The 11,906-nt window shown below is 35.1% G+C and overlaps 1 protein-coding gene across 1 annotated transcript; it reads left to right on the top strand.

Annotated features, from left to right (window-relative positions):
* Positions 1–261: 261 nt before the first annotated feature.
* Positions 262–11,282, top strand: LOC121406971 (lactadherin-like). The gene is made up of 8 exons (XM_041597844.1): positions 262–516; positions 1,736–1,900; positions 4,701–4,805; positions 5,950–6,111; positions 7,174–7,335; positions 8,244–8,569; positions 10,656–10,812; positions 11,053–11,282. The coding sequence occupies exons 1-8, from the start codon at positions 468–470 to the stop codon at positions 11,280–11,282; spliced, it is 1,356 nt and encodes a 451-aa protein (XP_041453778.1). The 5' UTR covers positions 262–467.
* Positions 11,283–11,906: the final 624 nt, after the last annotated feature.

The following is an 11,906-nucleotide window of genomic DNA, read 5'->3' as shown; positions in this document are numbered from 1 at the left end:
CCCGCTGCTTTAATGGTAAATATAGATGTGTAGTAGGCAATGTTACTATTTTATTTCATGCTTGCGGTTAAAGAGAAACATTGCTAAATATATTTCAACTCACAATCAGCATCGCGATGGTGATTTGTAGTTCTTTCAAGCAGAAGATGTTGTTAGAATATCCTCATTCATTCATTGACTTAATGTGAACAATGATGTTTCACATGCACAATGATTCTGATTGCATGAACATTAAATCTAATTCTAGTAAAAGAACATGCAATACAAAACTTAATGTTCAGTTTGCAAAGAAGATTTGAATTTGATTTCCAAACTGCAGCATCAGAGATAAGATAAGAAAGTTTAAAACTAGGATGCATCAACTTATCATATTAACCTAAATCAAAGTAGGACAGAACGAGAATGTACTTCTTTTGATATGGTAAAATACAATTTCAATATCATAAACAGGTGTGCCCAGTTTCATCATGTTTGTATTTCTGCTAGTACTGCCTTTCAACTTACTGCAGTCAACAGGTAGGTAATTACAATTTGGACATTATCTTTTTCAATCTCTTTCCCTATACAAGCATTGTTTGTCATCAAATTTATGGCAATAAAACACATTGAAACAGTTAATGCATATATAAAAAATATATGCATTATCAAAAACCTGTCAAGTTCACATAATACATGTAGCTAGCAAATTTGGAAAAAAATAAAACCTGAAAGGAACGATAATAATCGCATTGAAAATGAAACATATCACTTCCTGGAGACAGGAATTGAAACCGCTTCACTGTACTGTATATTTCATCATTTAACAATTAAACTTTTAATCGGAAGTGTAATTTGTTATTGACGTTGTAGTTTGGAAGTCGTAATAACATGGTACCCCTAAAATGAAACGATTTATTGAATATATTACTTGAACCTAATGAATAAACTAATACTTTATCTTTTTGAGAAAAAATATCCATTTCCAGGTCTAGCTATGAACTATCCATCTTTTACAAATGTCGTATATGTCTAAAACATTACATGTATATTCAGAAATGTGCATGACTAACCGTTTCGCAATAAATATTACAAAAGCTATCTTATATTTTCCGAGTTCAAATAATTTAAAAAATAGTCCAATTGCATTTAACAACATTGTTCTATTTTGAATAAACCCCAACGTTAACTCACAGCTGATTCCAATAAGAGCACTAAGATTTTTTTTTCATGCATATCGTTTCTACGGACCATCTCCTTCGTACACAAAGGACTTAGTTACGAATCCAACAAGCTACCTTCAATTACAGAATTGAATAATTGTTCCGCTAATCTCAACAAAAACAGGGTAATCTTCATTTGCTCATGCAGCCCCAAATTTATGAGAATTACCATAAAAAATACCTCAAAAAAATTAACTTTTTTGATAGATACAAAGCAACTCCTAACATTTGCATTTTTTTCAAAATAAACCTAACTTTAATTAACAAAATGCAAAGTGAACTAGATAACACATCTATTTCTTTTTTTATGTTCTGAAGCACATAGATATTTCCTTGTCATGAAATACATAAGAAACTTATCATTGCTCTTATCATTATTATTTCTATCATTATCATTACTACTACTACTACTACTACTACTAATACTATTACTACTACTGTTGTTTTTGTTATATTTTATCAATGATAACCATTATTGTCATAACTATCAAAATGATTATCATTATTATCAGTATTATTCATTTAAAACCCCGCAGCATGTACCAGCGACCAACCATTTGTTATGAGCGTCAATTGCCCTCTACACACGCTCGTAAGTGGAGAGGTTGTGCAAATGATCTTGAAGAAAACTAAACAATCGGTCGTACCACATGGATTTGATAATTCGTTGGAATTATCACAAGTATATTGTTCAATACCAGGTAGGAATGTAACAATAAGGTTATACCATATGGATTTGATAATTGTTTGGAATTATCAAAACTGATTGTTCCATACCCGGTTAGTATGTAACAACTAATACTACAAAGTGCAGGCATCATACTTTTTGCCACTTGTCACATATTAACGACGCATTTGATCTTTAATGAATCTTACCTGATTATCAAGAATATGATTAAATGAGATTTCTGTAAGCATGATATATGTAAACCATATTTTGATTAAAAAAAGCCTACACCACCATCATAACCATTGCAATGTACTTTTAAATATATTTTATCGTTAATATTACGTCAGTTAAAAATAAGGCTAAACTAGTGGGTTTTCTTAAGCTGTTCGTTAGCTAAGAGCGACTTCAAGAACAACAGGTGAACCTTTTTTTGTGATGAATGGTATATTCATTGGCGATCGTTATGTGCGTAAGAAAGGTTCACCAGTCGTTCTTAAAGTCACTCTTAACTTACGAAGAGCTTTATGAAACGGCCCCTGGTATCATATGGGTTAATTTCCCCGATGCACAGTTCAAGCCGAATTACTGTGACACATGTTTCACCTGTTCTAAATCCTTTGCTTTCATGACCCATTTATATTTATCCAATAGTTTCTTTATTATTCGAAGTGAGTTGGCCCGAATGCCTTTAACAGATTTATCACCATAGACAAAGTGATATGTTTTTAATAAATCAGAAATGAATTCAACTAGGGCAAGTAAATCAACTTCATTCATCTACTTATACTGACAGATCTGCATTATACTTCCCAAATCGTGAATATTGAATGCAATACGTCGTAATTAAGCGCCTGTTATTTTTATTCTTTTCACAAGGCCATTACATGCGAAGTGCAATCACTCAATACAGTTGACAAAGTGCACTTATATCGATAGCCACATGAATACTAAATTGCAATGAATAAAAGCCCGAGGTTTATGGGATTGGTCCTATGAATGAGTATACAAAAACGAAGTACCGGAACAAAAAGCTACTGAATTAAAGGGGCGAGCCCCGCTCAATAAATTTCGCAAATCGTCCCTCATTTTAAGTGTGCTTGGCCTCCACATCTTCCATATTTAAGCAAATTAGTATAGAAATCCTTATGGATTATTAACCAGGTTGATTTTGTTCATCGCTGCAATACATTGATTTCACCACAAATTTGGCAATGAGAAAGACTCAGAGAGTAATTGCAGTCAAATCTTGCGAGGTAAGACGAGTAATGGATGCGGAAGCAAATTGTTTCATTTCGAGGCACAATACATACCCCTATTCACTCTCTCATTATATCATAGCTCATCGAAAAGTCATCAAAAATCATTCCCACTATAGATGGACCTAATAATCAACAAATTTCAGGCTCTCTCTTTAGGTTTATTAGATTGATAAATAAGAAAATAACATTTTCAGGAAAATTTTATGAAGTTGTCCCTTTTTCAGTAAAGAATATCGACAAGATTTATCTCGAGGAATAAGAAGAAAATCATCATTTTCATATGACAATTTTTTTTTAGAAGGTTCTGGCCGTAGGTCAAAATGATGACAAATATATCAGCTCGCGCTTCGCTTGCATAATTTATTAAGTGCAGCACCGACGACTTGATCCTAAAGGAGCGAAGATATTCTGTCACTCTAAAGCCATTCCTCCTATTCGTCTCCCAGGGGAGCGTTTCATCAACATTTTCGTCCGACAAGTTGTCAGATCTGACAATTTTCCTTGATTCTGATTGGCCGAGAGTCACTGTTACCATAGTAACTGTCGGATAAAACAGTACTTGTCGGATAAAACGTCCGACAAGTCCTTTCATGAAACGCTCCCCTGATGTCGCCTTACACTTGGAAATGAGATGCAGTTTATGCATCTCATGTCAACAGCTGTGTATCTTCCAGGTATCATCCGGTCCGGGTATCTCTGTCGTTCATAATTGGCAAAATATCACAACAATTTTGTTGGGCTAACGCAAATATTTTAACATGGTCACGATATGGCAAAATTGATATCCGTCCAACAACTCGCCATCATAGCAATGATGACAAGTAGGAAAAGTTTGTGAAAATTTCAAAATGTAAATCTTGGGCTGACGTTATAACTCCGACTTTTTTGTCATGTCGCAAAAGCGCTTTCTCGATTATGGTCCACGTCGGCAAATATACTGCAAGAAGGAGACTGGACTCTCAATATAGTGCGTTTGAAATGCTGAAAAAGAGGGCCCGATATTTGATCACTGAATATATATTTGCACATTTTTGCATCAAGGTTGTGTCTAAAAGATACGTGGGAAATTGAAAAGAGGTGAGTGGTTTCGAATTTTCGATATTAAAAAAAAAGAAAGTAGAAAATAAAAATAATGCAAAAATTTGAAATGAATGTATCCTAATGATTTTGTGCAAAACGAGAGGTCAGATTTATTATGACGCCACGGGTAAAACACCAATAAAATACAGAGCGCGCAGTCATAGAGACAATGCATCGTGTGCTATTTTGGCTGTATACTTGCGTCACCCGTATTTAGTATGCATCGATGGGGGTGTAACCGACTAACCGTAGCCCGAGCGCAGCCCAAACGCAGCCGCTAGTAAGTGCTCCATTGTGTAGACTGGCAGGCTCCCGAACCCTGATGCGGTGGCGGTAACTACCTGTGGATCTGCAATTTTCGCCAACGTTTTTCACAGTACGTACTTTCAATTAAGGTGGGTTATAAACGTTGATGTACGTTGATAAGACATCGGATGTATTTCAAAGCCTTTATATAGTAATCCGATAATTACAATACATTTTTTTACCCAGGATGTTTATCGAATCCGTGTGAAAATGAAGGAACCTGTGAGGAAGCCGACACTGGTTTCATCTGCAAGTGCTTAGAGTGGTACAGTGGAGACAGGTGCCAGTCAAGTAAGATTCAAAATAAATCATACATTCACACCCAAACACACACCCTTACGCTGAGAATTACACGCACGTAAACCCTCTACACACACACGTACATGTAAATGTTGAAACACTGGGACTAAGAAAATGTTAGCAGGAGCATATACTCCAATATAAAACATGCGGCTGTTGACTTCGTGTATGTGCACGGCAATTCGCAAGTAATAGGGTGATAACATCCTTGTACGGCTTGCAAATCTCCCATTGACACACTAGGCGGACTGGGCATGCTAGGTTAAATCCAAGAAAAAAATGATGTAGAATACAACAATGATAATACAAATTAAAGCTGCGTACTTCAAAATTGCGATAGGCTTTTCTACAATTGTGACAATCAACCCCATAACGCCCTTATTTATTCATCAAAACCCACATTACTTATTTGAATACAGAAGAAAGTAAAAGGGAGTTTTAAAATAAGGGGGAAAAACAGCATCTGAAATCTGGAGTTCCTGCATGCTTGACATGTGCGCTCTTTGCAATCTGAGAGAAATTTTAAAGCAGTCCGCAAAAGACATGTGTCAGAAAAATCTCGTTTTCTCCTCACCCCTGCAATTTGAAATGTTTACAGTAAGAAGATTCTTTCAGATTACTTTTTTTGGGGGGAAACCAAATTACAATTTTTAACTCTTTTCGAGAGAACCTTCCTCGGAATCCGTGACAGTTTCGGGGTGGCTGGTAAAATTTGTCATAAACACTTAAACATATTATCAAAAAAATAATGTTAGCGAGTTTTTCAGGAAGGACTAATCTTAAGACTGGTTTAAACTTACAGAAACTGAAAAAAGTGTTGAGCAGATTCCCTTCATCTATCCATCGTACATTCGTGCTGATACCAAACTTTTTTGATAACAGGTTCCTAAATGTTAATTAATTTCCATACAATCCAGGACAGCTGCATAGGGTAAAACATACTACAGGGAAGCAGGTAATTCGGTTAATTCAAAAGTATCGGAGCGCCTGTCTTCCTTCGTTTTGAGAAGCTGAGGAGTCACACGTGTAATTACTTCACCACAAAACACGCGTGTATTCATTCAATCCAAATAACAATTATCATGTTTATGTTGGTTTTTAAAGACCTGAGATTAAGGTTCTGATTCTATTTCAGAATCATTCATCCACTCACTGCGACTAATCGGTGGAGGAAGTACAAATGAAGGAAGAATTGTTATCACAACTCACACTCAACCTACAATGGACATGTTAATTCATCAGGAAAACTGGTCCAAGAATGCATCACGGTTAGTCTGCAATTATCTCGGATATGAAGGTAAATGAAGTATATACACCGTTTTTTGGATCATGTTTATGGATCATGTTTATACCTACTAATCTTTTCTCTTGTCTAATAGGCCATAAGTGTTCTAAACTGGGGCATGGGTTCGATTCCCGACTGAGAGATTTTTTTCTACCTCAGTCGACAAAAGTTTCCAATGATAGGACAGCTCCAGGGAACTTTGATTTAAGCTATCCCTGCCATTATTCTCAATTTATATTTCACACACCCACACACATCCACACCCTGACCCTCCAGCACACAAATATATGTTAGTGCTTTTACCGACCCTGCTCCGAATAAGGGCATATTACGAAGAGACAATCGGATTCCTTAGGGACAACGGAAAAAAAAACACCTGTATGGTAAGAATTTATTTAAAGAAGTTATTTTGAAAAATCCTATCAGATCCAGGTATGCTGCCTCTGTTGTATATACTCGCATATTAAAAATGGCGTACGTGTTGAATGGAAGAGTGTTAAGAGTCCATCAAAATTTCAAGATGCTCTCTTCAGATAGTTGAGTGACTGACCATCACCTTCTTGGTTCTTCAACTGGATGATTAAACACCTCTCTTTCACAGGAAGAATATTGCCATAGCTTTGTATAAAATCAGTTAATATAAACAGTAGTTTTATTCAGAGTTGGCTAAGACGTCAGAAATATAAATTGGAGCATTTTCACATATTCCTTTTCCGTTTACTGTTTTTCATTTAGTACAAGTATTATAATTTGTCATAGTATAGATATGTCGATAAAACCTGAACATCGGCTTTTAGAAAAACAATGACAAAACGACAATGGCATTTTTTTATAGTGCCAAAGGGCTTTATAATATAGCAATGTACATCTTATTTGTAATAATAGTGTATATTTTGACAATCAAAACTAACTTGCAGTCTTTTCCAAGATATTTTTCTCACGATGTTAAATTTTAACCCACATATATGCCGGTACAACTAATAATTATTTTTGTTGCAAGAGCTAAATGGCCTTTTCATCGGGGAGATGATATTCTTTAAAACCAATTTCCCTCATCTGATTGCTCGATAACAGATGTATATGCGACAGTGGGAGGGAATTTCTTCGAGGTATCGTCCTTACGTAGTCACTCTAAAGAATATTTTGCCTATACGATGGACCCTACTAACGGCTGGTACGAAGGAACAGTGTCAGCAATTACTTTGGACAATAGCATTGGTATTATTTGCTGTACATGTGAGTGTTTACAAAATATTTGATAATGATAATTTTATTTGATTTAAGATCGATTACTTCAAAATGAAGCGCCCTCTTTATAAACAGACTATTGTCCAAATCAAGGATCCATCTCCTGTGGCGTATCACATTGAATGTTCACCTGCTCCTGAACTTAAAGTTTATAAATCATCTGTTTCAGGGATGCGTCTTCAGCGTTGTCTTGAAATATTACGTTGAGAGGTAGATGAATTGATAAAAGAAGATGTAGACTGTGTGCGATAAAGACAGGGGTGGGGGGCTGGGATGTTGCATTACAGTTGCAGGGGAGACCGCCCCGATGATTTTTCAAATAATGAAAAAAGCGGGGAGGGGACAAGGGAAATAGGAAGGGGAAAAGATTATATCAAGGGATTTGAGTGTCTGACTATTTAGTACCCCTGTAATATAATCAATAACAAAATACGACATCACATGTAGGCACTCCTAAATTGATTTGAACAAAAAAAAAGATATAACGCTGAAAATTTCCTCATAATATGATGTACTATACGAATATTATGGTATTTTAAGGTTGACTGAATTTGACAGAAGTGTCATAAGGTTTGCCTGGTTCGTAATCAAATAAGGAAACCGATGCTGTCACCCACTCCCAATTATGTATATTTGTGTGAAACATTATGTTGGAAAACAAAGTTTGATTGCAGAAAAATGTTAAATGCTTTATAAGTAGCATGGTGTCTAACTTTGTAAACGCAGTCTATATAGCAAATGAAAAAAAATATTTATGTAAAGTTCATATAGAATTTTTCCATTGATGTATAGCTCTCACCTTTCACAAAGTACGTGATGTTTGTACTTTTCCCTTTTATTCAATGAATTCTAATTTTTAAAAATTAGGCAATTATTTGTTTCCCTATTTTCGACAGTGCGTTCATGCAGCGTACCATCAGGTAGTCCTGTCGGTCTCGAAAGCGGTAAAATTCCTGACGATGCTATCATAGTTTCAAGCGAATTCAGTTACCTCGTGAATAGCTCGAAATTGCGCCTGAATGGTCCATCTGCCTGGGTCCCTAGTAATAGTGACGTTAACCCATGGCTTCAGATTACTTTCAATTCAACATTTGTCATCACTGCTGTCACAACACAAGGCAGGTCAGATGCTGAACAGTGGATGACGTCATACACTGTTTCCTTCAGTGAAGGAGGAACATCCTGGACCTACTACAAAGATATCGTTACAAATTCAGTCAAGGTGAACACTAAAACATTTTATAACCTTCCACTTTTTCACTTTAATTAATGCACTCAATAATAGATTAATTTGAATTTCTGAAAATGATAATATCAATAGATGGTTCTTTTGTGGGTGACCAAAAAAAATTCTGAAGAGAAAATGAGTTAGAGAGGCACGTACATAATAGTATGTATATGATTCTGTGATAACAATGACTTTCATGCGGCTTAAAAGCCGACGCGTTTCTGGTTATCTTTTCAGGAAGAGGTTGGGGTTCTGGGTTGAAAATGAGTGACATTAGATATCCTCCCACAAGCGACTGAATATTATCAATTCACGTGCTGGCATCCAGCAATTCATTAATTCAATAAAAGGAAACAAACAACAAGTAACTTTTGAATGGAGTATCTAATCTTACTCTGATTAACATATTTTCAATATGATAGCATCTTATCTTTAATGGATTTCTATCTCTCTTTTAATTTCTTGGTAGCTTTGTACTTTGTACGAACCCTAACCCACTCCACCTACCCTACCCGGTCGTTTAATTTTGGCACTTACGGTTGCCCATAGAAATTTACATTAAGCAGAACTTACGCGGCCTTTTACAACAAGCCCTTGTCAATGATTTGAAACCGCATGCCACAAAATGTTTTTTGACATTGAAAATCAATATGAAATCACTCTTTCGAATTGGAAGATTTGATGAGGTTCTAAATCAGAAGTTCCCCTAAAGAATTTTTGGGGAGTTTCTGATGTTGTGTGTCTCCCATTTCAATAAAATTGTAAGTCTTTACAGTCGAAAGCCCTACTTAGATACAGTATACATGTAAATACATTCCGATTATGTAAGTTTCATATAAAATGAATTGATAATATAACCATGCAAGTTAATAAGATTCTATTTTGTGGAAACAGTTTTTTAAAATCCAATTTGCACATCACTTAAAAGAGATTTGTAGCTAAATAAACTATGTAACTGATCAAAAACAATCCTAAAATCTTTGAAAAGTATGGTACTTGTGAAATGGATCAATAATTAAAAAACATGTAAAACCACCTTGGTATTTGATTTGTGAAATATACAATTAAGAAGGAACTAGAGCATTAGATGGTTAATTTAATGTGGGGCATAGTGGATGCAAAATGAATATAATTGCTTTCTTGATGACCACTGGACTTAAATTACTATTACCACAATTAACGTTTCGTTTTATATTCCCAACGAATTAAAGCAATTCATTTTCACTCACTGATTTGAAAACAAAATATTGCAAACATTTTGTTTTAGCAAGAACTTGACAAAACTGTTATCGCGGGAGCAATTACCAGAACCATTTAGGTCAAGCGGCATTACATCTCAGGTATATAGAAATGCAGTGAACATGTACCCTTCAAGCCTGTAGTTGTTGCTGTAATATATTTTGAATATCCTATAATTCGCTTCACTACAACTTACCAGAGTATTACAGGCCTACCAATTGATGGACTCGTAATCTTTGACCAGGGTTTGGCTCAGCTACTTTGTTCAATTACAATTATAATTTTGTAATTGAAGAAATAATTACAAATACTTTTCATTATTTTTTTTCAATGACAATTACCAATTACTTTTGTCAATTATAATTACAATTTCAATTGCTTTCTAGAAAAGTCATAAATGAAACCAAATTTTATTTTGTACATAGAACCACCTATTTTTACATCATTCTAAGTTACAAAGAAACTGGCAAGATGAAGGTTTAGGTTTAAGAGCACGGATTCAACCTGTTAGTCTCTTTGATTCTGAAGCAATTGACATGAAAAAGGTCATGAAATCAGATTATAGATTAAGTAAATTTATTGTAAAGTAATTGAATCTAATTCAAAGTAATTGACAGTAATTGTCAATTATATTTTTCAAATACTATTACTTTCCCTTTCAAAACTTCAATTGCAATTACTCAAAAACATGTTATTAATTACGTAATTGATCCATTACCCAGTAATTGAGGCCAATTAACCGTGTCTGTCTTTTACCAAGAAAATAGTAAACTCACACTTGCCTGTTTTGACCAACACTCCAAATCATATTCACTGTAGTCATATTGATGTTCTCTGTCAGGTTTTCACAGGTAACTACGACCAAAATAGTTATGTAGTCCACACCTTCTTTACACCGATAGTTTGCCGATATTTTCGTATCCATCCAAAGACGAAGAAAGATTACGTAGCACTCAGATTCGAGCTTACGGGCTACGGACCTATCAACGAATTATTAGGTGAGATTGATAAGGACACTACATTTACTTCCTTGCAAATTTATCAACAAAGTTATATTTAAGTAAGGCCATGTGCCATATAATATTAATTTTAATTATTGAGATCGAATATTCACATGTCATTGTTGTGCACATAACCTTTCAAGACGTACTTCCGTGTCAAGTGCAGAAAAAGTAACCATCATTTTTTTCTTACGTTTTACAAACAAGCTTTTTGACACAATTTTCATGTGTATTCAGCTGGTATGAATCTTGGTGAATCTGGATGCTCACATCCTCTGAGAGGGAGTAAAATGGGAGTAGAAGATGGACGAATACCAGACTCTAGTCTTACCGCTTCATCGTCGTACAGCGAAGAGTTTTATCCCCCAGCTGGGAGATTAAATGGAGGAGTGACTTCACATAATAATGCTGCATGGCTTGCAATGAATAATGATGGAGATAAATGGGTCAAGGTGAGTAATAACTGAATCAAATAAAAATTAATTGATCAATCAATATTATTAATATATTTAGATCCGACGCTTAATTCAACAATCAACGTCCCTTTATGAGCCTTAACAAAACCCCCTCCAGTCTATACAGTGATATTTGATAACGTCTTTGGAACTGATCCATCTACCATCATATATTTTTTACTTTCAAGTAGGGGAAGGCGGGGTAAGTTGAGCATAGGGGCAAGTTTAGCCACCAGATCCAGGCCAATAATGAATGAGTCAGACATTGTGGTGGTGTCATGTATTAATGACCCATAGCATAACCCCCAACCCCACCACAATGTTTTCAACTTTGAAACAAAAAGTAGTTTTTTAGAGGGAAAAATATGAATTTCAACCAAAAAAGTAAAAAAGAGTGAAAAATAGATAAGTGCTTTATAAACACACACGTCTTTAAATATAATAAAGACATGATAACAACATTATTAATCCAGGTATGGATCTTCATTCTTGTCTTTTATATGATGGATGCATAATAAATGTGTGAATACAAAATTATCGCACTAAGTTCGGACTGGGGTAAGTTGAGCCAAACAGCATGGGGTAAATTGAGCCATGGCAATTCCTATGGTAATGTATCTTAAAAAACAAACAAAC

The sequence above is a fragment of the Lytechinus variegatus genome, chromosome 2 (assembly GCF_018143015.1).
Source record: "Lytechinus variegatus isolate NC3 chromosome 2, Lvar_3.0, whole genome shotgun sequence".
Classification (NCBI taxonomy): domain Eukaryota; kingdom Metazoa; phylum Echinodermata; class Echinoidea; order Temnopleuroida; family Toxopneustidae; genus Lytechinus; species Lytechinus variegatus.
The sequence above is the reverse complement of the archived record's forward strand: the minus strand, read 5'-3'. Positions and strand labels throughout refer to the sequence as shown.

Excerpts from the sequence above, each read along its gene's own strand:
- LOC121406971 (XM_041597844.1), top strand. The coding sequence starts at position 468 with ATGTTTGTATTTCTGCTAGTACTGCCTTTCAACTTACTGCAGTCAACA. Across the intron at positions 6,112-7,173 it reads CAATTATCTCGGATATGAAG|ATGTATATGCGACAGTGGGA; the intron begins GTAAATGAAGTA and ends GCTCGATAACAG. Across the intron at positions 7,336-8,243 it reads TGGTATTATTTGCTGTACAT|TGCGTTCATGCAGCGTACCA; the intron begins GTGAGTGTTTAC and ends TATTTTCGACAG.